Source organism: Rhipicephalus sanguineus, unplaced genomic scaffold (assembly GCF_013339695.2).
Source record: "Rhipicephalus sanguineus isolate Rsan-2018 unplaced genomic scaffold, BIME_Rsan_1.4 Seq10967, whole genome shotgun sequence".
Classification (NCBI taxonomy): Eukaryota; Metazoa; Arthropoda; class Arachnida; order Ixodida; family Ixodidae; genus Rhipicephalus; species Rhipicephalus sanguineus.
In genome coordinates, this window is record NW_023614315.1 from 195,109 (window position 1) to 220,535 (window position 25,427).

Below are 25,427 nucleotides of genomic sequence, written 5' to 3' on the forward strand. Positions count from 1 at the left end.
AAAATGACGTGCTTACCCCACGCTGTCCAGAGAGATTCTGACTCCCCCCCGCCGCGTGAAACGTCTCGCGAGACTCGAGCGCGGCGCCAAATTTTCGGAACCGGCACCGGGGTGAGGGAGGTTAACGTCATCCCCGCTCGCCCAACGCCGTAGGACGGCGGAGGAGGGGAGAATCATGATAGGACACGCGGATCGGCACGATTAGGCGAAAAACCCGCGCAATGGCGACGGGAAGCCTCAATCCTCATACGTTGTTTAATTAAATATTGTGAAAAAAAAATACCACGGAGGCAATGGGGAGAAGTTATGAATACCGCTTCCATAGATCCCTTGAAGCGAGCTTCTCTCGACTTCAGGATCATGGAGAGCAAGTGTGTGATTTTCTGAAACAAGCTACAATGTCTTTCTTGTGCATCAGGATGACTTGCACAATACTAGCCTTTTCAGTAATGCCTGGCGATTTTTAACAATGAGGCGATCAGCAGGCGATCTTCTTTAACAATGAAGATCGCCTGCTGAATAAGTGAGAGGTTGTTGCCCTCTCCTTGTGGATGACACTCGTTAAGGTCGAGTGTCAATAGCCCACATTGTCATGGGTGACTCTTGGTTCTTGAACCATGTCCTAGCGGCTTCTTCCAGGGCGAAATAGACATGGCGTAGCTCGTGCTCCGCTTGTTGTAAACGTTGACCCTATCGTTTGCTTCAAGCCAGCTTTCCGGGTCTTCGAGTGGTGCTCCATGGAAGATTCCTTGGGTTGCTGGAACAGGATTCATGTATGAGGCACAGCTGCTGCCATGGTCGCTGCGGTTGAGGCCTTGGGCTGCCTGGTGTTTTCGGGAAGGAGCCCATACTCTGGCTGTAGTCCTTGCTGCCTGCAGCTAGTTTGACAATTCCAGCTGTCTTAGGCATCATCTTCACAGCTTTTCATAGGTGTCCGGAACATGAAAGAACCAGCGCTTCCACCATATGTCTCGTGCTTATGACGCTGAAGAAAGCGGCAGTCTTTTTTTTGTTTTTTTTTATTGGCGCCAGTATGCCCTACGGCATAAATTAAATAAAAAGAAAGAGTTCAGTTTCGCTGATAAAGGCCAGGAGCGGTCGATGCAAAGGCCTGTGCGTCCAGCACGTAAAGTCGGGTGGTCGACCAGTCGGAGTGTAAAAGACGAAACTCTTTATTGGGCGAGCTTGTGCCCGGGAAATGAAAAAATTACACCATTTCCCACTCAAGGGAACCATGTGTGGATGCGAAGCAGTGGGGAGATGGTTCGCTTGAGTGGGAGATGGTGTAATTTTTTTTCTTGCGTTCTCGAGCCTGTGCCTTCCTCTGGCGTAGAATCAGCACTGTCATCCAGTTTCCATCCAGCTCCCGCTGCGTGGAACTGCCGGCGCCCGACGTATTCGACTCCCGCATAGTCGCAAGATCATGTGCGTCTGCCTCTCTGCAGTCCATGCCATTGGTGTCGTCGTGGGATTCTTCAGCGAGGGAAGGAGAGCACGAGCGCCCCGCGCCTAGAGCCACAGAAGCAGAGGCGGCCATCGGCCGTTCCTGGCCATCGGCCACGTCAAGACGGCGGAAGCGTCTCTGCTGCCTTCTCGTCGCAAGAGAGAATGAGGCGCGCGAGAGGGGGGAGCGTAGGAGAGGAGAGAAAGGGGGAGGGGACGCGCATGCGCTGGCGCTCATCGCGGCATTGCGCAGGAGAGAATGAGGCGCGCAAGAGGGGAGAGAGAGGGGGAGGGGACGCGCATGCGCAGTGGGGTGTGGACGCCGCGGGAGAGATGGACAAAGCCCTCGCCTTAAGCTGCTTCGCATCCTAAAGTCAAAAGTACAAGCAATACCTGATATACACTGACAACAGCGACCACAGTCATTGGCTGTCGGTAATCTGATCACTGGTGGAATGCATCGCCTTTTATACATCAGAGATTCAACTTTCCAGCGTTATCGCCAGTGTTCGTGTAAGCTCCCGAATAAACTTGACTATTCTCATCCTTCGTGTAATCTTAAGAGAACAATCTGAAACAGTCACAAAGCTTCCTTAACATTGTGACGCGGCCTCTGCTAAGTGGTGGTGACAGGTTTTTTGGGTGAACCCCGATCACGTCAAACTAAAAAAAATAAGGGCGCGTAACAATATACATACATACTATACCCACCATAGTACTTTGCAACCCAGTGTGACACCATACGAAGAAAGTGTTGCTTTAAATGGAACACTAGGTAACGTTTGTAGAAAGGCTGCCACAATGTTGCTGCTGCACGTAATCTTGCAGTGTAATCTTTATGCTATGACGGTACGAACAGTTTCTCGTGTGACTGAAATTGTGGAGTTCACTACTACTGCATCCAATGAACGGAGTGTTGTGCAGCATGCCACTGTGTTGGACCTGGAGCTGGTGGCCGACACCCTGGCCCAGCAGATGTGTGCCGAGCATAGCCTCGCTTACGAGGGGCTGCTGGACTACGATGCTTGCGCAGCAGCAGGAGCGTCACAAGGGACGCAGGCCACCCTTCTCCTGGCCTTTCTTATGGAAGCCTCACGGTTGGTGGCTGCATTACGTGAGCTTAAGCACTTGTTAGTGACACAATCACCCTTATGGTGTAGAAAAAAAGAAAGAAACACTACGGTTTTATTTTTTGTGAGCACTAGGAAGCTTATATAAGGGCCATTGTGCCACCTACACAGCTTTAGAAGGGGCTCTGCCTAGATGACTGAAACGCAGGTGGTGCAGGTTCATCTGCCTTTGAGGAGGAAATTGTAAAGCTTCAGAGATTCAAACATGTCTGGTCTTCAATGCTGTTTATAACCGAGCAGACAGGGATGGTGTCCTTGTGTGTGTCCGTCTCCATATGCAGTAATTTGGCTTTGTTGTAATGCAAGACCTGTGCTACTGAATGCTTGCTGTGGTGATGCAATTGTATCCTGGTGCTCACAAACGTTGGCAGTGTCCTCCCACGCAGCACAGTTACAACTAGCGTGCAAAAATGTACTTCTGGGCGCGCTTATGTACCGGGTGGTCAAAAGTAACTCTCCACTACCAGATCGTACACATGCTCTCAGAAGGTGTTTGCCATAACATTTCGTGCCTCTCTGTTCAGCCACAGCAGAGTCAGTAGCATGGCACAACTGCCATGTAATGCCTGCTCATTAGAATCTTTTAATGTTGCCCCAGTGTTGTTGGTCACTGTGGTGTGTCTAGCACTGACTGGCCTGATAGATATTCTAAATTTTTGTATTGTTTTATGCAGGTCGAAACTGCGCAATAGGACGGGACACGAAGAAAGGCAAGACAAACGAGCGCAGGTTGCGCTCGTTTGTCTTGCCTTTCTTCGTGTCCCGTCCTATTGCGCAGTTTCGACCAGAATGAACTCATACCAACTAGCCCAACTCCCCACGCTGTTTTATGCAATTGTGTGTAATAGTCTTCTTGATACTATCTTCTCTGCAGTGAATTTAACATCATGTCCCATGAAGGTTGGATCGGGCTGCATTACTCTTCATCTGATTATTGTAAGATCCAGAGCAGGCAGGGTTGCTATTACGAACAGCATGTCTCTGCAACCAGCTGCAGGGCCACTGCTAACGCATCTTGGAAATGCAGTGCACGATCATGGCAGTATCCTAGTGTGAATTCATTCTATCATGTGAAGCAGTCTAATGTGCTTTCATGGGACTGGCTGTTTTACTCATCTGACATTCCCTGCATCACTTCCAGCCTTCTATGAATGCTTGCTTGTTCATGCTCAAGAGCAGAATCCTCTTGCTGTAGTGAATCACTTTGTAGAGGAGGAAAATTCATGAAAGGCAAAGAAAGCCCCTTTTGCTTGGGAACTGTGAATGTATTTTTTTCCCTCAGAAGCCCATACGGATTTCCTTCGTAGCTTGGTGCTGCAGATGGGTGTATGACAATTTTTCAATCCCTCATTTGCGAGTCATTTTTTTCGTCCGAGTATATTGCCAGACAGGAAGCCAAGTAGTATACTTACCTCGGGAGCTGCTATCTAAATGCGTGGCGACAGAGCAGTTGTCTTTCTTAGCAAAATAATTTCTAGAATTAACAAAGTATATATTTACTTAGTAATGTCCTCTAATTTGCTAAATCCGTCTTCACCGTATCACGAAAAACGTGGTAGAGATGAAAAATGGGTGAGCCAGCGTTTCGACCACCAAGTGGCCCTCTCTCTCTCGACCCAAACAAAAAGAGGAGGGAAGGCGTGCCGAATTCGGTGAGTCAAAAGGAAAGAGGGAACAGTCAGTGAACAAGAAAGCGTCAAAGGGTAGAAAGGGAGGTGGCATTTCGTAGAATTATGGTTGTCACAAGGAAGCACTGCCTGAGAGTGATAATTTCACGGTAATTGGTACGGTTAGAAATTCCTAGAAAGGCTTAATTCTCATTGGTTTTCGTTGCGTACGTACCGTATCAGATGGATTCAAGAGCCCCCTTGTAAACTTTTGCAAACTTGTGGCATTTTTTGAAGACTTGGTAGCCGCTCACTTTGCCACTTTGTGCGAGCCCGTCAACGTTCCTAGACGAGAGCAGCATCTACAGTGTGATGTTCTGCTGCTGCAGTCTTCCGGTGCTCACTGGTCTCCCGGGTGGGAAGGGTAGCTACTACACATCGACCGTGCTCCTCCACTGGGACCTGGAAACTGGTGAGGCACTTGCCCTGTGCTTGTGGGCCACGTTGCTCAGCCCGGCATATTTTTGCAGGCCTCCACCGTGTGGCAGCCATGGGCAGCCTCAGCGAACCGGGGTAAGCTCACTTTTCCTTCTGCTATATTAGGCCATTAGTTGCAATGTTTTTTGCAACGGAGGCAAGCTTATCAGAGCTTACCTCCATTGTTATGTGAGGGCAATTTTTCATTCTTTAGTGTAAGCCTTTGAACTAGTGTATAAGTAAACTTCAGCATAACGAACATATATTAATCAGATAGGACAAAGTAATGAATATATGTTTATAACAAGGTTTCACTGTAGTGCTTGCTTATAGGCAGCTAAATTTGGAGTAAAGATTTAATCTGCTTAGTGTGTACCGATTTCTGTTGTACATTTTCATTTTAAGCTTTCGGTAAGACACGAGATGCATTGGGCAATACTTTTTTTTCCCAAGATTTCATATTGAGAAAGTGTCAGCTGTGCAGCCACGGCTAACCAGGGGGCAAGAAGCTACGTCCATTCGTCAGCACGCGTCATCACCTTGAGCACTTCTTTTTTTCATGTGGCCTACCTTCAGTGTGATCGCGAGCAAGCGTAAACGCATGTCGCGCCATCCCGCAGTGGCCACTGAACTATGCAGCCCACGATGCTCAATTCAGCCATTGGCCGTGGAGTTTGGGCTTATGGCGCGGTGATCTGGGTTTATGGCATCATTTGTCGAGAGAGGAGGGAGCGATTTCTAGCTGGCTTTGATAATTAATTGTAAATTCCAGGCCGCATGTTGCGCTATAATGTTTGGCTCACATGTTCTCAGGAGCCTCGACTACCGATCGGCAGCGTTTTCTGACCATGTTGAAAATGTGTTGCAGGGCCCCTTTAAAGCTGGCGAGGTAAATTGAAGCTTCACTGTGAAAGAATGATGCTTCATTAGAACAGGATAACATTCATTGCTTTCACCACGTACTCTAAGAAGTAGTAGGTGTGAAGAAACTATTTCTGCTAAATGGTTCGAATTACACCTTGACTTAAAGGGGTACTGACACGACTATTTTCAGTAGTTTTTTTGCGTCAAATGAAAGGTCAAGCCCCTCAAGAGCCTAGAAGGTAGTGCTAAGCACGAGTGCACCCAGAAAAAGAAATTACAATATGTTTTTAAAAGCTAGTTTCGGGTCCTACTGTACCCTGACGTCACAACACGGTATGATCTTCTCGTCACATGCTCGCACAATATATAGTGACGTTTCCATGGCCGCTCCGCACCGTGGCTCCGTTGGTAACGCACAAGCGGCCATTTTGAATGTTTTGGTGACGCAAAAGCGGCCATCTTGGAAGTTTTGGTACCTGACGTCATCACAGCTAGCCAGACTGCTGCGTGAAGTCACCAGAATTTGTACTGTAGCCTGACGTCAAGCTAGTGTCGATGTCAGGAGGTGCGCCATGGAAAAATTGACTTTAATATCAAATTAAAATATCTTATCAGCATTTGCTGAGCTTCACACTTGCTCAGAGCCGTCCCTGCATACAAGCGATTTGTAGGGCAGAGTAAACTCGCCTTCAAAAAAAGGTGTCAGTACCCCTTTAAGACTCCGCAATTGAAACATGCGTCCTGAAGTATTGCAAGCGAAATTATGACATTTATTATTGACTATCGTTTTTGCAGTTTATCATGCAAGTTTTGTCCGCCCCTATGAATAATCTATGTTATTTTACAGAATTGCACTTTCTACAACAGGAGACTTCAGATCAATCTGCCTGTAAAAAAAAAATCACTCTGCTGCATATTTGAAAAATTTAACAAAGTAGTAATGCCAGTCACATAGGGCTTTCCAAAATGCTGAGATATTAGTACTTGGAGCATATACAGATTTATTGTTAACGTCAGTCCTCAGTGATTACACAGTTGTACCCTGCTTTTCTTAAACAGCTGGTCCAATCAACTGTCGTGTCGCAAATGGCATAGGTTGGCAAACTCACTCGTGATCCCAGTATTCACAAACCTAACTCAAACTTATGCTTGTGACTTAAGTCACCCTTAACCATAAGTCCGCCCTTAACGCGTTTCAAGAAGGAACCTTGTACTTAATGCAGAACTTTCCTCGTACTTATCGCCGTCATAAGTAAGGTTTGGTTAAGGTAACCCATGACCTACCTTAAGACTTCCTTGTAGACACACAACATGGCGGGGGACGACAACTTTGGGCAGTTCGTTCATTATATGTGGATCGCAATGAAGAAATATTGAACGGCACAGCGTATGCGTACGCGTACCCCTCGCGGCGAATCCTCGGGTATCGACTGAACCCGATGGAGACCTACGACGGGCACGAATTTTTGTGCCGCTTCCGCTTTAGAAAAAGTGCCGTGAAGAAGCTGCTCACTGTGCTGCCTCTGCAGGAAAATACGGACAGTCGTGGGTTCCTTGCGAGTTAAAAAAAACAATTGGAACGAATTAGAAAATTTACACCTGGTTCCATTTGTGAATTAGTACACAATTGGGCCAATTGGTTGCATGCCAACTGGGTTTAGTACATAACCAATTGGGCCAATTGGCTGTATTCCAATTGGGCCGATTGGTTCTACTCCAATTGGGTCAAATGGTGCAGTCAGCTTATAACCGTTTGGCCCAATTGGTTGTATTCCAATTGGTTCAAGTGGCGCATGCCCAGGTGAAATTCCAGGATTAATTATAAAGTAGAATTCAGATTGGCCAGAACTTGCACGGATCTCAGCTGGCTGCTATCGCATGTAACTTAGTTGGTTCCTACCTTGATTGGGTCAGGACCTGCTGGTCCAACCAACTGCACACAGCTAAGGCAGAATGGTGGGGAAACTCAGAATTCATTTGAACACTTGCAGCAGGTTTTCTTATAATTGGAAGATATCCTTAGATGAGCAGTGTGCTTGCGCGTATCCTTGTACACCACCTGAAAGAAATTAAGGCAATAATGACTCGTCAAACGTATAGTTTTACCAAATAACATGCGTGGCATGAGCCCATTCGCGTTTAGCAGTACAACGTTAAAATGGCCCTTAATTAGCCCAGTCTGACAAGCACTCGCACAGTTTATGCTGTAGGAAAACTATGTAGCGATTATTAACGTTCGCCGTCGCGGCGGTCCATCATTCACAGTGCTCGGCAAGCTGACCCGAAAGAAACGAGTTCGATCCTGCCCGCAGCGGTCGCATTTCAATGGAGGCGAAATGCGACCCTTACGGCAACCGATTATTTTTCATTCAATACTACTCTGACTAGATGTCAAATGAATTCACTTGCACATAATCGCTAGCGCTTTCTACAAGGACACATGTGCGCCATAAGGCATAGGCATTACACAAAGGATGCTTACATAAACCGTCATGTAGTGTACGTACTTCGCGCACTTGATCGCATACTGCAGCAAGGTACAATGACACCACACAAATACTCAGGACAAACGTTCGCTTGCACTCCAAATATGTAAGTGCAATACTTACATGAAAGGATCAGAGCTGAGGAAATCGGTGATCCTCGATCGACGCTGACGAAGCGATCACCGCATTGTACAACCAATACATCACCAAATACCGCTCGAACATGCTGATGTTGACTTGTAACACTTTCCACAGATAGAAGAGACCAAAAATAAATGTCTCATCTTAATGTCACCAAGGTTGCTCTAGCAAACACGCTGAACTACGGAACATGCCGCACGCACACATGGAAAGAGAGCACCACAACTAGCCGCTATGTACGAAACTACCAAAGCTACGGGTCATAGTAATATTTGACCGCCGCCTGTAAAGCTCTAACCTGTAAATAAAAAATGCAGGTTAATTTTTAATGTAATATTCATATTATAAAGTACGTTATTATGTAGCATTTTTATCGGAAAACATCAAGAAAAGATACGAGACTACTGTTACTGAGATGCGACTATTGCTGCTGTCAATAAAAATGTCGGTAATGCGGCGTTTGTCGAGGCGGCGCAAAGTTCACTGCTCTCCGATCGTTGCAGGTATATATAATGACGAATCTTGATGAAAAAATCCCTCTCCTCGTAGGGAAGTAACCTTTACGCTTTAAACATTAGCTAGTTGTGCAACGGCTCGGTATGACCGAACGGCTAGTAGATTTCGTGTCGGTCGTGCGCAGATCTACGGGAAATGTCGAATAAAAGTTCGCTTTGTTCCAATGATATTTTTTGAAATACATTCATACGAGGTATATATCACGGCTGTAAAATGTGCATCTTTTCTTCACGCCGTTTGAATTAATGCAACCAATTAGTGCTTGGCATAACAGTTGTATATATAAATAAGCGCTTACTTCGCTAGTAAACGAAGTCGAACAACTTGATAACTGAAATTCCTTGATCGAATTGTGCACGCAAATTTCCAATGGAACCGCCTGGCCCAACTGAAAACGAGTGTTTCCATTTGGCAATGCCAGTTCATCCAAATGGCCCTACTGGGGATTCCATTTGGCCCAATTGGAAGTGAGCTTCCAATTGTGAGCTTCCAAATGGTTCAAGTGAGCTATCACTTGAACCATTCAGTCATTTCACTTGTTCCAAATGGTCCAGTTAGAGATCCCATTTGGCCAAATAGGAAGTGAGTGTATCCTCTTGAACCATCTGGAAATTCCAAATGGTCTTGTTGGGATACCATTCTGCCCAATTGGAAATCACTACAGTAAAAGCTCGTTAATTCGACACCCGTTAATTCGGATAATTCGGACGGCTCTACTGGTCCCGGCCAAAGTGCATGTTAATCTATGGGACCAAACCTTCGTTAATTCGTCAGAATTGGGCTCCGCACCGCTTAATTCGGACAAATGCTGACGGCTGCCGCTACATAAAAGTGGTAAAGCATCGCTGGCACCACTGGAGCGAAACCGAAACCCGAGTGACATCGCCATCGTCATCAACTAGTGGGGGCGATCGCAACGTCACCGAACGTCGGCGTCTTCTTTCTTCGCTCAATGCGCCTCCGACGCCATTTTCCCTTGTGTTGTGTCGGCACCGTCTGTTCTTGCGGAGTTCTCTTTTTTTTTTCCCCCGTTGTGACCGTGTTTACATGTGAGGCCCGAGCATACGGCAGTAGCTGACGATGGCATCGACGAGTTATCAGCCGAGTCCACCGACGATGACTGTCCGACCTTCGATGCTGTCCTTCCCACAAATATGACCCTTCAGGACTACATCGCGATTGATGATTGTGTCTCCACGACTGGTCTCCTGCCCGATCAAGAAATTATTAGAACTGTCTACGGTGCCGGCAGCCGGCAGAGCAGGCTGCACGGGATAATGCCGGCACTTCGTCTCGATTGGCTGGCTGCAGTCATGTGACCACACTGCCGGTATTTCTGCTTTGGCAGTGTTAGGAGCCGTTGCAGTTACTTCTGGACGTAAGAATAACGAGTCTTAAAGTTACGTCCAGCGTGACAGTACAAATGCAGCCCGTTAAACCTACCTAACCGATTGCACGACCTCCTTAGAGGAGGTCGTGACCGATTGGCCCTAGTGGCGCAGCGGTTAACGTGTCGTGCTCGGAACTGCTAGGACGTTGGTTCGAACCACGCTGCAGTCTCGTCTTTTTTTTTCTTTTCTTTTACGGCAGGGTATTGTTTGGTGTTGCATTAGTCTGTTACCAGACTGAGAAGCGCGAACCGGCTCGTGGGTTACGTGCGCCCCAGTGACACGGGCACACCACGGACGCTGGCACGGACGGGCGCCTGCCCCGAAGGGGCAGGCGCGTGGGCTAAACAGCGCGTGGCCGCGACAGCGGCCAGTAGCGCGTGACCGTGACCCTGCCAACCGGCCATTGAGCGATAGCGAAATGGCCGCACTCGCGAAGCGAGGGCGAAGCCACGATTAGTTTTCCGCGCCCGAAGGGCGCAGAGGGCCTTCACTGAGCAACAGGAAAATGTACTAAACGTCTCTCGAAGCCAGGCAAAGCGCCTCAGTGACACGGGCATCATGCACAATGCCATGATCTACTGTGCCGGCACTGCCCCACTAAAGCAGAAATACCGGCAGTTTGGTCACATGACTGCAGCCAGCCAATCGAGACGAAGTGCCGGCATTATCCCGTGCAGCCTGCTCTGCCGGCTGCCGGCACCGTAGACAGTTCCAATTATTAATGATGTCGTGACCTCATCGCACCTCACGGGAAGTCTCGGAGGCGCTTTTGATATTAGAGGACGTTTGCCTGAGCACTTGCAACAATTTGCGTGCTGTTGGCCGTTTGGAAGAGTTAAGAAAAATTGTAATGTCAGCCGGAATCTGCGCGAAAACGCAGACGACCATTACAAAATACTTCAGCAAATAAAGGTATGCTTCTGCAACTTGATTTTAATGTTGTTTTTCCTGTTTATTCGTTAATTCAGCATTCGGTTAATTCGGAAATTTTTTCCGGTCCCGTGAAATCCGAATTAACGAGCTTTTACTGTATTACCATTTGGACCCATTGATATTTCCAAATGGTTCCAATTGTTTTATTCAACTGGGTTGTGCCGCCTCTCATGCAGCTGCTCACCGCATTGCACTTCTATGGAGTGGGCACGTTTGAACTTGTGGGCAGCGACCTTGTCAATGTCTCGCAGCCGACCGTGTCACGAGAGGTCCAGCGGATATGTGCCTTGATTGCAGAAAGACTTTCTCGTACTGGTAAAATCTCTCGGAAGTGTCGCAAACGCTTCTTTAGTTTGGCTGTACGCAGATGCACCAGTGGCGGATCCAAGGGGGGGGGGGGGGGATTGGGCGATCGCCCCACCCCCCAAAGCCACCAACCACTCCCCCTCCCCCCGGCACTATTTTTCAGCTCGCGAAAAATGGTGCCGGGGGGAGCCGCAGCGGCCTAAAATTTTTTAGGCCGCTGCGGCGACAAATGCACCTATCAGTTCTACTTGCACCCCATTCTGCACCTTCAGGCAGAAATGGAATCTGTTTGAATGATCGCTTGCTTGTGCATGCCAACAACGGATACTGTAGAATCCTTTATGCGAGGGGGCATCTTCTGGAAAGTCGTTCAAGGGACCAGCCCCGTCCCAAGACAACAAGACAAGAAGTACCTCCGTCCCGGCAATGTTCCTTTTCGGAAAAGCGGATTCCGCATCCACATTTCGAACGTGAAGGGTATTCTCTTGCATACAGTCTGCAGAACTCAAGAAATGCAGCTTTTCAATGAAGGCTCACCAGGTGTCGACTAATCCTCTCTGTGACATTGTAAATATGCGTGGCCCCCCAAAAATGCACTGCTGGGGCAGTGACGTCTTCCTTCGTACGCCAGCATGAAGTCCCTAGGGGCACCATGTTGAATTCCGGCAGTGTCATTTGCACTGTCGATAGTGTGGTGCATCGTAGTCTGCACAATGGGTGCCAACTGACAGAGTGGTTTTAAAAATGTGTTCTCTACCGCCAGTTTAAGGAGCTTTGCCTTTTTTTTCTCTTCTTTCTTTTTTCTTGCGGTGCTCATCTGTGAAACCGACGCTAATCGCGGAGGTCTCAAACCACCTAGAGGACTTAGTGCGGTGCAGTGTGTCATCAGCGCAAACTCTCTCCAAAGGGTCCTTCAGAGCAACAAAACGAGTTTAATGCAAAGTATTTTTGCCCATGTGTCAGTCAGGGGTATTATACGCTTGTCCCTTAAGGGAGTTGGCATTTCTGGAAGACGCCAGCGCGGCCACACGGCGATCGGAGGAGGGTCTTTTTGTGTTGCATTTCGCATTCCTTGTTTTGTTCATTCTTCTTTCTGCTTTTCCTATGTGTGTAGGAAACACTAAATCTTCATTTAGAAGTAAGCGCTCGTCTTCGTTGTTCATGTGTTCCCCATACTGCTTCGCGCTATGTCACTTTAGCAAAACTGGAAAATCAACAAGGCCAAACCGTTAGTCTAATAAGTAGAAGGTCGTTGAAATAAGCGTGGCCATTACAGCGGCAGCAAAAAAAGGAGCCTTCCCTTCTTTTTTTTCTGTCAGAGACACGTGTTCCAAAAGTGGCCAACACAGGTCATCACGAGTGGCTATATAAAACAAAAACTCTTCCGAAATATTAACAGAAAAGCTTTGTGACTGAGCTGAAGCGAGTCAGAGGAGGGGGCTCGCACTGATGACACACTCAGCCCTTTCTTGGAATACGTCTCCAGATGCAGGGATCGTTCACCATGCGTCTGGGATTACCTCGGCAATGTCGCATTGTCGCTCCCACTACGGAGAAGATCATGGTAGGCTCCATCGAGTAATTCGCCTGGAAATTCTTGGTGCACTTACGTGGTGGCTGTTTGGAGGATCTGACGGGCGCGCCTCGCGTTTTCCCGAGGGTGCAGTTGAGGTGGTCCCACACGTTCTTCCTCTTCGGGGCGTCGTGTGGAGACATTTAAGCTCGGACGATTCCCTAGCAATCGTCCGAGACATTTAAGCCGGGTTTTGGCCCGCTGGAAGAGGCATCCGCTACCATTATGTAATCAGGTAAACATCTCTTTACTTTTGATCTCCCAACATCGCCGTATGTCTTCCTCACTGCTGCCTCGAAGGCTCCTAGCCGGAAGGCGACTCCTGACAGTGCCCAATGAGGCCTTTCAGCAAAGCTTGGCACTCAATCGTCCCACTCAGTACATCCAATGGCGCAGTTGGGGTTAAATGGCCTTGGAAGGACGTTCTTGGAAGTGAGCATTGCCTTGTTGAGTATCACGATAAAAGCCCAAATTGATCGTCGTCATGCTCGCGAGAGTACAAGGGAGATTTTATTCTGACCCGAGGAGCGGAGGACATTCAGGAAAAGAAAAAAATTGTGCCAGTACGAGGAAATAGTGTGTCTATAGGAGGTCCGTCCTTCTGAATTTTCAATAGGTGGAGCATTGCAATGCTTTCATTTCATTTCATTTATTGATACTGCCAGCCCTTTTAGCGGGCTATTACAGGAGTGGAATGGAATCATATTAAACAGAAATGTGCATAAGAGAAACATAAGAAAAGGAACCTTCACTACTGGAACACATATCATTTCGCAGCACATATACATACAACAAATCTATCATAATTGCTTGGCATGTAAATTTAAACAATGAAGTTCGTCAGTGAAAAATAAAGAAAGAGAGCATCACTGCCGAAACACATATCATAATTTTGCGCAAAATATAACACATAACAAAACACATAATAAATAATATAAACATAAATGAAGCACATAATGAATATCATAACCTAGTTACATGTCATCACAATCTTAGCGCATGGCATCAAAGTACACTATAGGTTTTATTGCTTCTAAAAAGTAAGTGATATTAATTTTCACAATCGAATCTGGTAACGAGTTCCACTGCTGAATCGCCCTAGGGAAGAAGCTGTACCTGAAACAGTCATTATGAACTTTGGGGGGTGGTATGTACATACTGTGTCTGTGTCTTGATGTTTCTTGCGTTTTTATTTCAAAGTACCTGTCGTAGCTTATTTTAACGTGATTATGAATTATTAAGAAGATGAATTTCAGCATTTCATATTCGGTTCGTTTTTGTAGAGGTGAGAGCTCTGCAAGTTTACATAATTGGGTAGGTGAATGGAAACGGCGGTATTTATTAAATATAAACCTAGAACTAAGACGCTGTATTTTGTCGAGTTTCAAAGAGTTAGTTTGGGTATAGGGATCCCAAACTACTTTAGCATATTCGATTATGGGTCTTAGCAAGGTTTTATAGGCTAAAGTTTTAATTTCGGGAGAGGCACAGTGGAGGTTGCGTCTCAGGCCCCATAACACCTTGTTAGCTTTGGAACAAAGTTCCTCAACATGAAGATTCCAACGCAAGTCGGGTGTAAATATGAGACCTAGGTATCTATATTGATGAGCCTGAGCAAGTTCGTGACCGTTAATACTGTACTGATAACTAAGAATGTTCTTTTTTCTAGAAATGGACATAAAAACAGTTTTTGTTGGGTTAAGCTGCATTTGCCACTTATCGCACCAGTTTTTAATTCTCTCTAAGTTAAGATTCAGTTCGGCCTGGTCGCTCGGTGATTTTACATTTTTGTATAGTATGCAATCGTCAGCAAACATTCTTATTTGGGTAGTAATATTTTTTGGCAGATCGTTTATAAACACCAGGAACAAGAGGGGCCCCAAGACACTACCCTGGGGCACCCCAGATACCACAGGAGATAAACTAGATTGGTGATGCCCTAATTGGACAAATTGTTCTCTGCGTGCAAGATAGGAACTGAACCATCGGGTAAGGGCAGAGTTTTTAAAGGTATAATCGATTTTAAGTAAGAGCTTATTGTGCGACACCTTATCGAAAGCCTTTGCGAAGTCTAAGAATATTATGTCAGTTTGACCGCGGGTATTAATTGTGTTAGAAAGGTCGTGTACAAGCTCAATAAGCTGAGTAACGGTGGATAACCCTTTCCTAAAACCATGTTGACAGGAAACAATTAGATTATGTTCATCGAGATAGGTTAGCAAGTGCTTCAATGCAATGTGCTCTAATATTTTTGAACAGGTGCTTGTAAGCGATATAGGTCGGTAATTGCTAGCGTGAGATGTGGAACCGCCTTTGTGTATGGGCACGATTTTTGCAAGTTTCCAAGCACTGGGAAAGGAGCCACTAGTAACGGATGATTGAAAAATTAATGTCAAGAACTTTGATGGCATATCTATAAAGAAATTCATTGGGGATATTGTCAGGGCCAGGGCTTTTTTTAGCATTTATATGAAGCAAGAGGTTTAGAACGCCCTCTTCAATGATGCTTATATCCTGGATAGGAACCATATCTAAGGAGTCGCTGATGTTGGGTACAATACCATCATCGACTGTAAAAACTGACGAGAAGAAGGAATTGAACGCCTCTGCCTGATCCTTGCTACCTTTATGAATGGACATACTACTCGGTCTGGTCGAAGCATTCACGTACCTCCAAAATTTGTCTGGGGATTCTTTGAGAAATTGTTTCAACGTTGAGTTATAAAACTTATTTTTAGAAGTCTTCACACTCTGCCGGAGGTTTTTACTTAAAACCTGGACGTTATTCTTTCTTTCAATGCTTGGATTCAGAGTGCATGCCTTTCGCTTGCGTTTAAGCTTTCTTTTAGCGTGTATTATATCGTGCGTAATCCAAGGGTTTCGTTTTCTTACATTTTTACGACGCCTGGGAATGAATTGTTGGACGCAAAACGTTATCGTAGAATGAAAAAACTGCCACAGTTCTTCTGTTGAGCGAGATGTTCGGTACATTTCCAGAAATGGATAATATGACTGTTCCAGGTGTTCTAGTATAGCCAAGTCATTTGCAGCCCTAAAATTTGAGATCATAAGTTTTTCATCCTTGTGCGTGGCATTGACATACAGATCTAAAGACATTAAAACCATTTTATGATCAGAAAGACCGTCCTCAATTTCACACATGCCAAGAAACGGGAGCAGTGATCCAGATAAGAACATCAAATCAAGCACTGAGGAAGCGGTTGGACCCACACGCGTACAAGATGAGACAACCTGAGTCAGATCGTAGCAGAAAGCGCGCTCTAGCAGCTGATCACCTTTAATGACTTCGCTTCCCTCTGAAGTGAGCGTCGACCAATTAATTCCAGGGATATTAAAATCTCCTATTAGGATAATATTATCATCATGCTTCAGGTGGGAGTCCATAAAGCTTCTTAAGTTATCAAGTGCATTCACTGGGGCGTTCGGAGGTCTATACATAGCACCAATGTATACCGTGCGATTACTGAGCGTGGTTTTAATCCAAAGAGCTTCGGCATCAATAGCATGCGGAAGAACACTGACTATTATATTATCTTTAATTAAAACGGCCACACCCCCTCCTCTTGTTTCACGGTCTCTTCTCACGATTTTGTATCCGGGAGGAGTAACCTCGGCATCCAGTATATCTTTCTTCAGCCATGTTTCGGTCATTACTATAAAGTCGGGATCGTGTTCTAGTACCACAGCCTCAAGATCCGCCAATTTATTCATAATACTTCTTACATTTATATTTATTATCTTTAACTGGTTAAGACTACTCTGACGCCGTCAGTCGCCATCACGACGCCTGTCAGGTGCTTCGGGAGGTGTCTTAGATATGTACCTCATATTAGTATCCCCGTTCCAACCGTACACCACATCATTTATTTTCATTTTGTCAAAGACAAGCTTAACCTTGGCCCCAGTTTTTTGCTCCTCAGCACTAGACTCCCACAGCCTTCTGCGGATCTCAACAACTCGCTTTGAAAAATCTTCGTTAATGCTGACTTCCTTACCCCGCAGCTTAAAGCAGTTTCGTAGGATGCTAGTCTTATCTCTGAAATCTGAAACTCTCAGGATAACGGTCCTATCTTTACCCCCCTGTTTTGCTCGTAAGCGATGAATTCGTTCAACTGAGTTAATTTTAAGATTTAGCAGCTTATCAAAAACGTCAACGTTAACCTTCTCACGTAAAACATCTTCAGCTTCATTCATGTCTTCTTTTATCCCTCTGATAATAAGATTATTCCGCCAAGAGCGGTTTTCGAGATCATCAAGTCGCTTGAGGAGGGCATTCCTGTCGGTGCACGATTTAGTGGCTAACTCATCAACTTTTTGACTAACAGTTGCTATTGAGGTTTCGGTTTCACTGGCAAACTTCTCAAGGTTAGCAAGCCTGAGTGGGGCTTCGCCCAGAATTTCTAGCCTTCCCTCTATTTTCGAAAGCCTGCCCTCTACCCGAGCCTCAAAAGATGCTTGGTTTTTCTCTATTTTGGTTACTTTCTCCGGGACCGCCTTTTGTGTCTTAAGTATTTCGTTAAGCTTTTCTTCAGTGATGGGCCCGGGATTTTCTTCAACATCACCCGAGCGTGACACTAGCAAGCTGGCAATGGCAAAACTTTAGGATTGCCATCTTTTGGGCTTGTTGGTATACTGAATTAGAAACCATCTTCAGCGCTAGCAGACAAGGACGAAGGAGGTGTCGTCTCTCCTTCGTCCTTGTCTGCTAGCGCTGAAGATGGTTTCTAATGGCAAAACATTCAGATAAACAACAAAAAAGAGTATGTGGACACGGCAACACAACTAAGCACAGGTAATCACTACGAAAACAGTATTTTCGATCACCAACCTGCACAAGGAACGGGAAAATCGGTGACATTGTCACGGTGGTGTCGCCTTGTCCACTGATGCTTGCAGAACGAACGTCCCTTTTAAAGCATGAAAGCCAGCGGGTCCAAGATGGGCCGGTGACGTCATGGTGCGTGAAGAACATGCGCTGTAGCCATACTCCACATGTGGCAGCCGCCGCATAAGAGTGTTATCGAAGATTGCGCCTAGGACGTCGTTTGGCAGAAGCGAAGGCGATGCAGGCTGGCAGTATCCATTTTCCGTGAAAGTTTCAGCAGCGCTGATCCAAAAGCTGGACAGCTAGAGCCTGCACAAGGAACGGGAAAATCGGTGACATTGTCACGGCGGTGTCGCCATGTCCACTGATGCTTGCAGAAACGAACGTCCCTTTTAAAGCATGAAAGCCAGCGGGTCCAAGATGGGCCGGTGACGTCACGGTGCGTGAAGAAGATGCGCTGTAGCCATACTCCACATGTGGCAGCCGCCGCATAAGAGTGTTATCGAAGATTGCGCCTAGGACGTCGTTTGGCAGAAGCGAAGGCGATGCAGGCTGGCAGTATCCATTTTCCGTGAAAGTTTCAGCAGCGCTGATCCAAAAGCACCCAGCTAGAGCCTGCACAAGGAACGAGAAAATCGGTGACATTGTCACGGCGGTGTCGCCGTGTCCACTGAGAAAGGGTTACATATATGCCCTCGCGAACTGCGATGTAAGGTCTGTATTTTTTTTTTCTACGAAAGAGCTGACAATAATTGTGAAAAGGGGAAAAGAGAATCTCCTCCCCGTGCTCTCTCTCTCTCTCCACATATCTTTGCCCTTTTGTGCTTCCCTATGCACATTTCCAAGGCTTGGGTTATCCAAGGTAATAGGCGCGAAGACGACAGACAAGAAGAAAGAGAGAAACACACACAGGGTGCCACTGCCCAACAGTGTTTATGAAAGGCTTCTTGGGCACCGTCGCAGTCCCCTCTGGGCTGCTGTAAATATGCGTGACCATCCTCCTCTCTGTTCGATGACCGCCGTGAATTTCATTCGCCGAAGAGCGTGGAACCACAGGCCAACATCTGCGCTACCAGTGTAGGCTCTTTAGCAAGGCGGCATCAAATGCAGCGCGGTGCTGTTGGCTGCTCAAACGACGTTGAAAAAGGAGAGAAGTTTTTTTGTTGTTCCACGAGGAAAAGAAAACGGTGAGGGAGATGGCTGCGTCGTTTCAGGAGGAAGAACTTTGCCACCGAGGGAGGCTTTCCAACGTAAGTCGGTCATTAGTAAATTGGTTTTGTGTGCACATGATTTCTGAGGTCTTTTAGATTAAGCTGAGGCTTGATGCTACTTGATACAGATGTTTAAGTTGAACGAAACAAAAATCAACGTCACATTAGCGGCTCCCTTTTCTCGGACTGTTTTGATAACAATCAAAGTGCGATCGTTCTAGCTCGCTCGTATTGGGTCGGGTACTTGAAAACGGCGATAGCAACTACAGCAAAATCTTTAGTGTATTATTTTCCCATTTCCGAACATTTACTGCACGTGCAAATACTTTTCACCACAGTCCTTTTTAAAGAACACTGGTTCCTTTCTGTCGCGTTTCAAGTAAGCACTTCATCGCGCCGCATGCAATATGGGAGAAGGAGGCTGGCACGCCGCAGCCTTACCCAACGGTGGCGACGATCCAAGTTAAATTGTAAGCTTCGCTCCCGTATAGACGCGCTTACCACAGAAGCAGCTGCCTACTCAGCCCAGCTTGCGGACACAAATTGGGTCGATACCTGCAAGAAGGCTGCAGGCCAGATGAGCTCTAAGAATACGTGGCGACTCTTTCGGAGCCTTCTGGATCCCTCCACTACCCATGGAGAAACCCAACATCAGCTTCGCCGCGCCGACTATGCCTACGAGGGCCCGACGAGCCAACTCGCGAACGACCTCTGCGACCGCTATCTTAGTCGTACCGTCGACCCCATGGGTCCCGAGTACATCTACTCGGGGCTCCCCAACACCGAACTCGACACCCCCTTCACGCTTCCCGGTTTTAGGGTGGCGTTGGCTACAATGAAGCGAGGTACTGCACCAGGCAGGGATGGCATTACAATCACTCTCTTGGCCGACCTTCCTGACTCAGCACACCTCTCGCTCTTACACTTGATCAGCGCAGTATGGAAGCGCACACCCCTACCCACGGAATGGACCACTTCGGTGGTCACATTCATTCCCAAACCCGGTAAGCCCATCAGCATTGAGGTGTTGCGCCCCATATCGCTCACCTCTTGCACGGGCAAACTCATGGAGACCATGGTCCGCGACCGCCTCTCCGCATATCTGGAAAGGAAAGGCATTTTTGCTGACTCAATGTTCGGGTTTCGTCCCCATCTTTCTGCACAGGACGTCCTTCTCCAGCTCCAGCACGACGTCATTGTACCTAGCACTATGCGCCACAATGACAAAGCCATCCTGGCCCTCGATCTCCGTGGTGCCTTCGACAACGTGAAACACTGTAGTATCGTTACTAATCCTAACACCACGAACTGCGGCTCTAGGGCTTTCGGGTACATCTCTTCATTCCTCTCACACCGCGCCGCTTTCATCCGCGTCGACTCTGCCGAACACGGTCCGTACACATTAGGCACCCGCGGTACACCCCAGGGCACGGTGCTCTCACCGCTCCTCTTCAATCTAGCCATGCTCCAACTTTCTACGCTCCTTGCCGAGGTCGAGGGCATACACTACACTCTATAGGCGGATGACATCACCATCTGGACCAATTCAGGCTCCCCCGCAGAAATTGAAGACCGCAAACAGCGTGCGGCGCTTATTGTGGACACCTACGCCTCATTATGCGGCCTGAAGTGTTCCCCTACCAAATCATCCCAGCTCGCGGTCTCATCTCTACCGCCACCTCAGATATCTCTGCCGTCTGGCCCGATACCGGTTGTCCCAGAACTCCGCGTATCGGGCCTTCACATCTCCTCTACTCTCAACTCTGGCTCCACCATTGCGCGTCTTCGGCGCACTAGTAAGCAGGTTAGCCGTATGATTCGGCGGGTCTCCACCAAACATGACGGCCTTCGCGGTCGGCACTGCCTCCGCTTGGCTCACAGGTTTGTGACCAGCCGAGTCCTCTACGCTACCCCTACCTTCAGTTGCGTCGCCACCACGAGAACCAGCTGGACGCACTGCTCCGCTCCGTTTACAAGCGAGCACTGGACCTTCCTATTGCTACCTCCAATCGCCGCTTTGCTGCCTTGGGAGTGCACACCTCGTTTGCCGAGTTGAGGGAGGCCCATCGCACGAATCAAATCAATCGCCTGTCCCAGACGGCTCCTGGGCGCTGCCTTCTGGATAAGCTCTCATTGAACCCGATCTCTACCCCACCTCCCGCTGCCTCTGTTCCAGAGCTGTGGCGGCAGAAACTTTGGGTCGAGCCTCTTCTTGGCAACATGGATCCCAGTCAACACACAGGCAGACGCCTAGCCCGAACACACTTTCTTCACACACGGTACTCCAACACTCCGGGCATCTTCTATGTAGATGTCGCAGGACCAACTCCCTCCGGACACTTTACGGCCGGGCCTCTCTTTCCATTCGCCTGATGCAACTCAGGCTAAAGAGGTGGCCATCGCTTTAGCCGCCTCTATTCGCACTGCAAGGGTCATCATCACGGACTCGCGTTTCGCCTGTTCCCGTTACCTGCATGGTACCATAGCCCCTCTGGCCGCCCACCTCCTCCAGGCGGCCTCATGGTGCTTTCAGCCTCACTCCATCCGCAATTTTGGTCTCCTGGCCACGCGGGTCTCCCCGGTAACGAAGCGGCTCATGCCGCTGTCTGCGTCTCTCTCTCCCGGGCCGTTACTCTCTCCGATTCCGCGTCTTCCCCAGGCACCTCAGCTCTTAGGCAGTACCGCGCAATCCTTGATTATTATCGGAGCTCGCGCCGTCTTTACCCAGACCCTGCACGGGGCCTCTCTAAAGCGGACGAGCGACTTCTGAGACGCTTGCAGACGGACACCTTGTTGTGTCCTGCGGCCGCCCACCATTTCATGCCGGGTATATACGGCTAATGTGCACGTTGTGGGGTCCTGGCCGACACTTATCACATGACTGCAGTATGCCCCGCCATACCTCTTCTTTTTTCATCCCCCTTCCCCCTACCCACAAGAGAGGCTTGGGAGGAGTTCCTGCTCGGCTGCTCTACCCGGGACGCTCAGCGCGCCTTGGTGGCCCGCGCCCGAGCAGCGATCATCTCCAGTGGACTTCCGGAATAGGGGGACCACCCAAGTGCATATGTAGTGCAACTCTGTACTTTTCTGAATAAATGTTTTACCACCACCACCAACAACTTGAAAAATGCAGACATAATGCAAAGAAATGTGTCTTCGCCTTCTCGCCCCCTTCCCTTCAGTTACTGCCAGCTGTGCATAACCCCCCCCCCCCACAGCCGAATTAGGGAACCCCTCCCCCCCCAAAGAAAGTCCCTGGATCCGCCCCTGCCGAGACACAAGGGCGCGGCTTGCGCAAGGCGGTGGCTACGCGTGCAACGGACTAGTTACATAAAAATGACAAAAAGAAGCGCGCGTGGTATTGCCCCCCTCTGAAAAAGCATCGTCCTGATGCTCGTAACAGAACATGGAAGGGGGAAATAAGGGCATACACAAATAAAGTACAATGATAAAGAAAAAAACAGTCCTAAAGTTCGCTAACGCGACATGGACGACTTCGGGCCGTGCGCGGTGCGGCTGAGGGTTCGTGATGCCATTTGGGATGACCTCGTAGTCTAGAGCGCCGAGACGTCAAAGAACCTTGTATGGCCCGAGGTATTGCCGAAGAAGTCGGCGTATCGGCGTCCAGACGTCGAAGATTGTAGCGTCGTCGAAGATTGTAACGGCGGCTTTCGGTCACCTGCTGATTCTTGATGCTAGGCGGGCGAGTTGTCGGGCTTTTTTGGCGCACTGAAGGTAGACAGTCACATCGACGTTTTCTTCGTCGGGGACGTTGTGTAGCATGGCATCAAGTGTCGTTGCCGGGTTCCTTCCGTATACCAACTTGTATGGCGTCATCAGCGTTGTTTCTTGCTCGGCCGTGTTGTATATATGCGAAGGTCACGTACGGAAGGATGGCATCCCACGTCTTGTGTTCGACGTCGACGTACATACATGGCCAGCATACACGCTGCGATGCCGCACTCTTCGTCGGTGAAGTTCGCCTTGGTGCGTCGTTTCATTATGAACGAAATTTAAGAAGAAAAAAGAAACTAAAACTGCTCAAACAATTGCATAAATCAAGTGAAGTAAAATAAAGTGAGAGATAACGATAAACGTTAAAGCAAGCACAAAAGTACCATCAACGAACAAAGCAAAAACATACTTGAAAGGACGTCGAAATAGCAATCGTGATCTCACAGCCCCACTGCGTCAACGGGGGTTCAACAAATGTAGCCAGACAAAGAATGCGGATTTCACAAAAGCGGGCAGTGCCTTAGTAAACATTCCTGGTGTTTACGCATGGGGGTTTGTTTGCATACTGTTATATTGGTTTCTTGCAATAAAACTAATTTATTGCTGGTCGAAGTAATCATTTTGTAGGAAAAATTTACCTACCCTCTTTCCCAGGGCACATACTTGAGGAGTTAAGGACACCTTTCATAAGGCGCACTTATGGCAAGATAAGGCAGGTTTTTGAAACTCACCTTATTCTTTTCTTATACTTTTCTCTTCCTTTCGTAAGTAGCCTTACCGCGATAAGTTAAGGTCGGTTCGTGGATGCGAGACTCACTCAGACTCAAGTCAAGCCGTGAGTCTTGAGTAAGTCTGGCTGAGTAATATTTTAGATGCGAAGTATCTTATGGCGGAGTTCAATCCGGTGGTGGTGGTGGTGTGCGGCGTGACCACCCTTACTGCGCATGCGCATACCCTCTCCACTCCTCCCTCCCTTCCCCCTCTCCACTTCACCTCGCCCCTCCCCTTTCCCCCTCTCCACTTTCCCTCTCCCCTCCCCCTTTCCACTCTTCCTCTGAAACGCGGGCTAGACATGCCGAAATTCTCTCCTGCGCAACGCCGCGATGAGCACAAGCGCATGCGCGTCCCCTCCCCCTCTCTCTCCTCTCCTACGCTGTCCCCTCTCGCACACCTGCCGACTACGTTCCCCGCTCGCCCTGTGAGAATTAACGGCCAGGCTAGAGGGAAGACAAGACGCGCGTAGCATTCCTCTTCGCGTTCCACGACGCGAGGTGGGTAGCATGCCCAAAGAACGCCAACGGAACGCGATCGTGCAAGTGCTCCGGCTTCGCATCGCCTCAGCGGGAAATGGTGTAATTTTGGTGAGTTTAAGTCTGAGTGAGTCCAGTTGAGAAAACTTTTGCCGAGTCTGAGTCCGAGTGAGCTCTAAGGGCAAAATACTAAGTTTCATGAGTGAGTCTGAGTGAGCTCCACATTTTTTGCCGACCTATGGCAAACTGTAATCTTCACTTGATGTGGAGCACTGTTGATAGCATTCGGTTGCAAAAGAAACGCCCGAATTTCAAGATGAGTGTTCTGAAATGTTTTGACGGCGTACCCAACAGCGAGGCACCGACTCGTCCCACATGCCTTGTCCACATGATGCTGCTAATAAACTGCAAGCAAAATTAATTTACCGTGTGGTTATCTAAACTGCATTTGATACAACACTGGCACCGATGCTGCACTAAGCGACAAGCTGACAGCAAGCAGGTTTAGCAGTTAACGTCAGTTTGTTTTTGTAGTGTGCAGAAGCGCCAGAATTGTTGAGAAAAACATGAAATTAAACAACAATCTGAGTGAGTGAGTACGCAAGAAAAACTGATGCTACAGCTGGGGCAGTATTCTCGGGTGAGCGCTTTCGAGATGTTCTGCGAGATACGACATTGCATACATTTTGCGACTGTATGCGGATAGCAGGTTTGGCTCACCGCCAGAAACACTATCTGCAGATATACGGATGTGTCCCATGCAACATAAATCTTTTGCAGGCGAAATCATATCTTCTAAACGAACCACGGGAGAAGAACGCAACTTAGTAAAGTACATATGGTGTTTTGCGTATCACTACCACGATATGATTATAAGGCATATAATTTTTACTGCCTGGGGTTCTTTGACGTGCACCTCTACCGAAGTGCGCGGGTGTTCTTACCCCCATTGGGATTCAGCCGCATCCTCGAGCTTAGCAGCACAGTGTTGTATACAACGTAGCACAGGTACGATTGACGAATACATATATTTTTTTTTGAAATATTATCACTGCTGTTTTCGTCATTTATCGAAGCTTGAGACAAGGAAAAAGCAAACACACAGCATGCATGTATACGGCTCTGGCGCATGTTATCCAGGTGTGCCATGACGGGTGTCGAAAGAGTCCGTGAAGCCTCGAACAGTCATCAAGGCCTCCCACTAGGCAGTGCCACCCCAACTTCTCAGGGTTTATAGCTTACAAGAAACTCGCATAGATCTCCCTGTAGGCAGTATTGTATGCATTGTCTGCTATGCACTTTGCTCAGTAACAGGAGACATGACAAGTCTTGCCACATGTCTGCTGTGTTAAGGGACTTAATTTGCGCTGTACAGGAGAAGTATGTAGCAGTCTTCAGGGTTGCCAGGTCGAAAAGGCAAAAAATAGCCAATAAATTTTAAAAAGTAGCCAGCTTGAGCGAAGGGCAGTAAAAGTAGCCAGAAATAACCATGTGAACACAACTGCGGCGTTTTTATTT

General features: G+C 47.8%; 1 protein-coding gene across 4 annotated transcripts in view; it reads left to right on the forward strand.

Moving 5' to 3' along the window:
- The window catches only part of LOC119376133 (uncharacterized), a 302,522-nt gene that overhangs the window by 131,834 nt on the left and 145,261 nt on the right, over positions 1-25,427 (forward strand). For all 4 annotated transcript variants that reach the window (XM_037646065.2, XM_049411363.1, XM_037646066.2 and 1 more), the window contains exons 8-10: positions 2,368-2,540; positions 4,570-4,652; positions 4,711-4,753. In XM_037646065.2, coding sequence (XP_037501993.1) covers positions 2,368-2,540; positions 4,570-4,652; positions 4,711-4,753 — 299 coding nt within the window. The remainder of the gene's footprint in view (positions 1-2,367; positions 2,541-4,569; positions 4,653-4,710; positions 4,754-25,427) is intronic.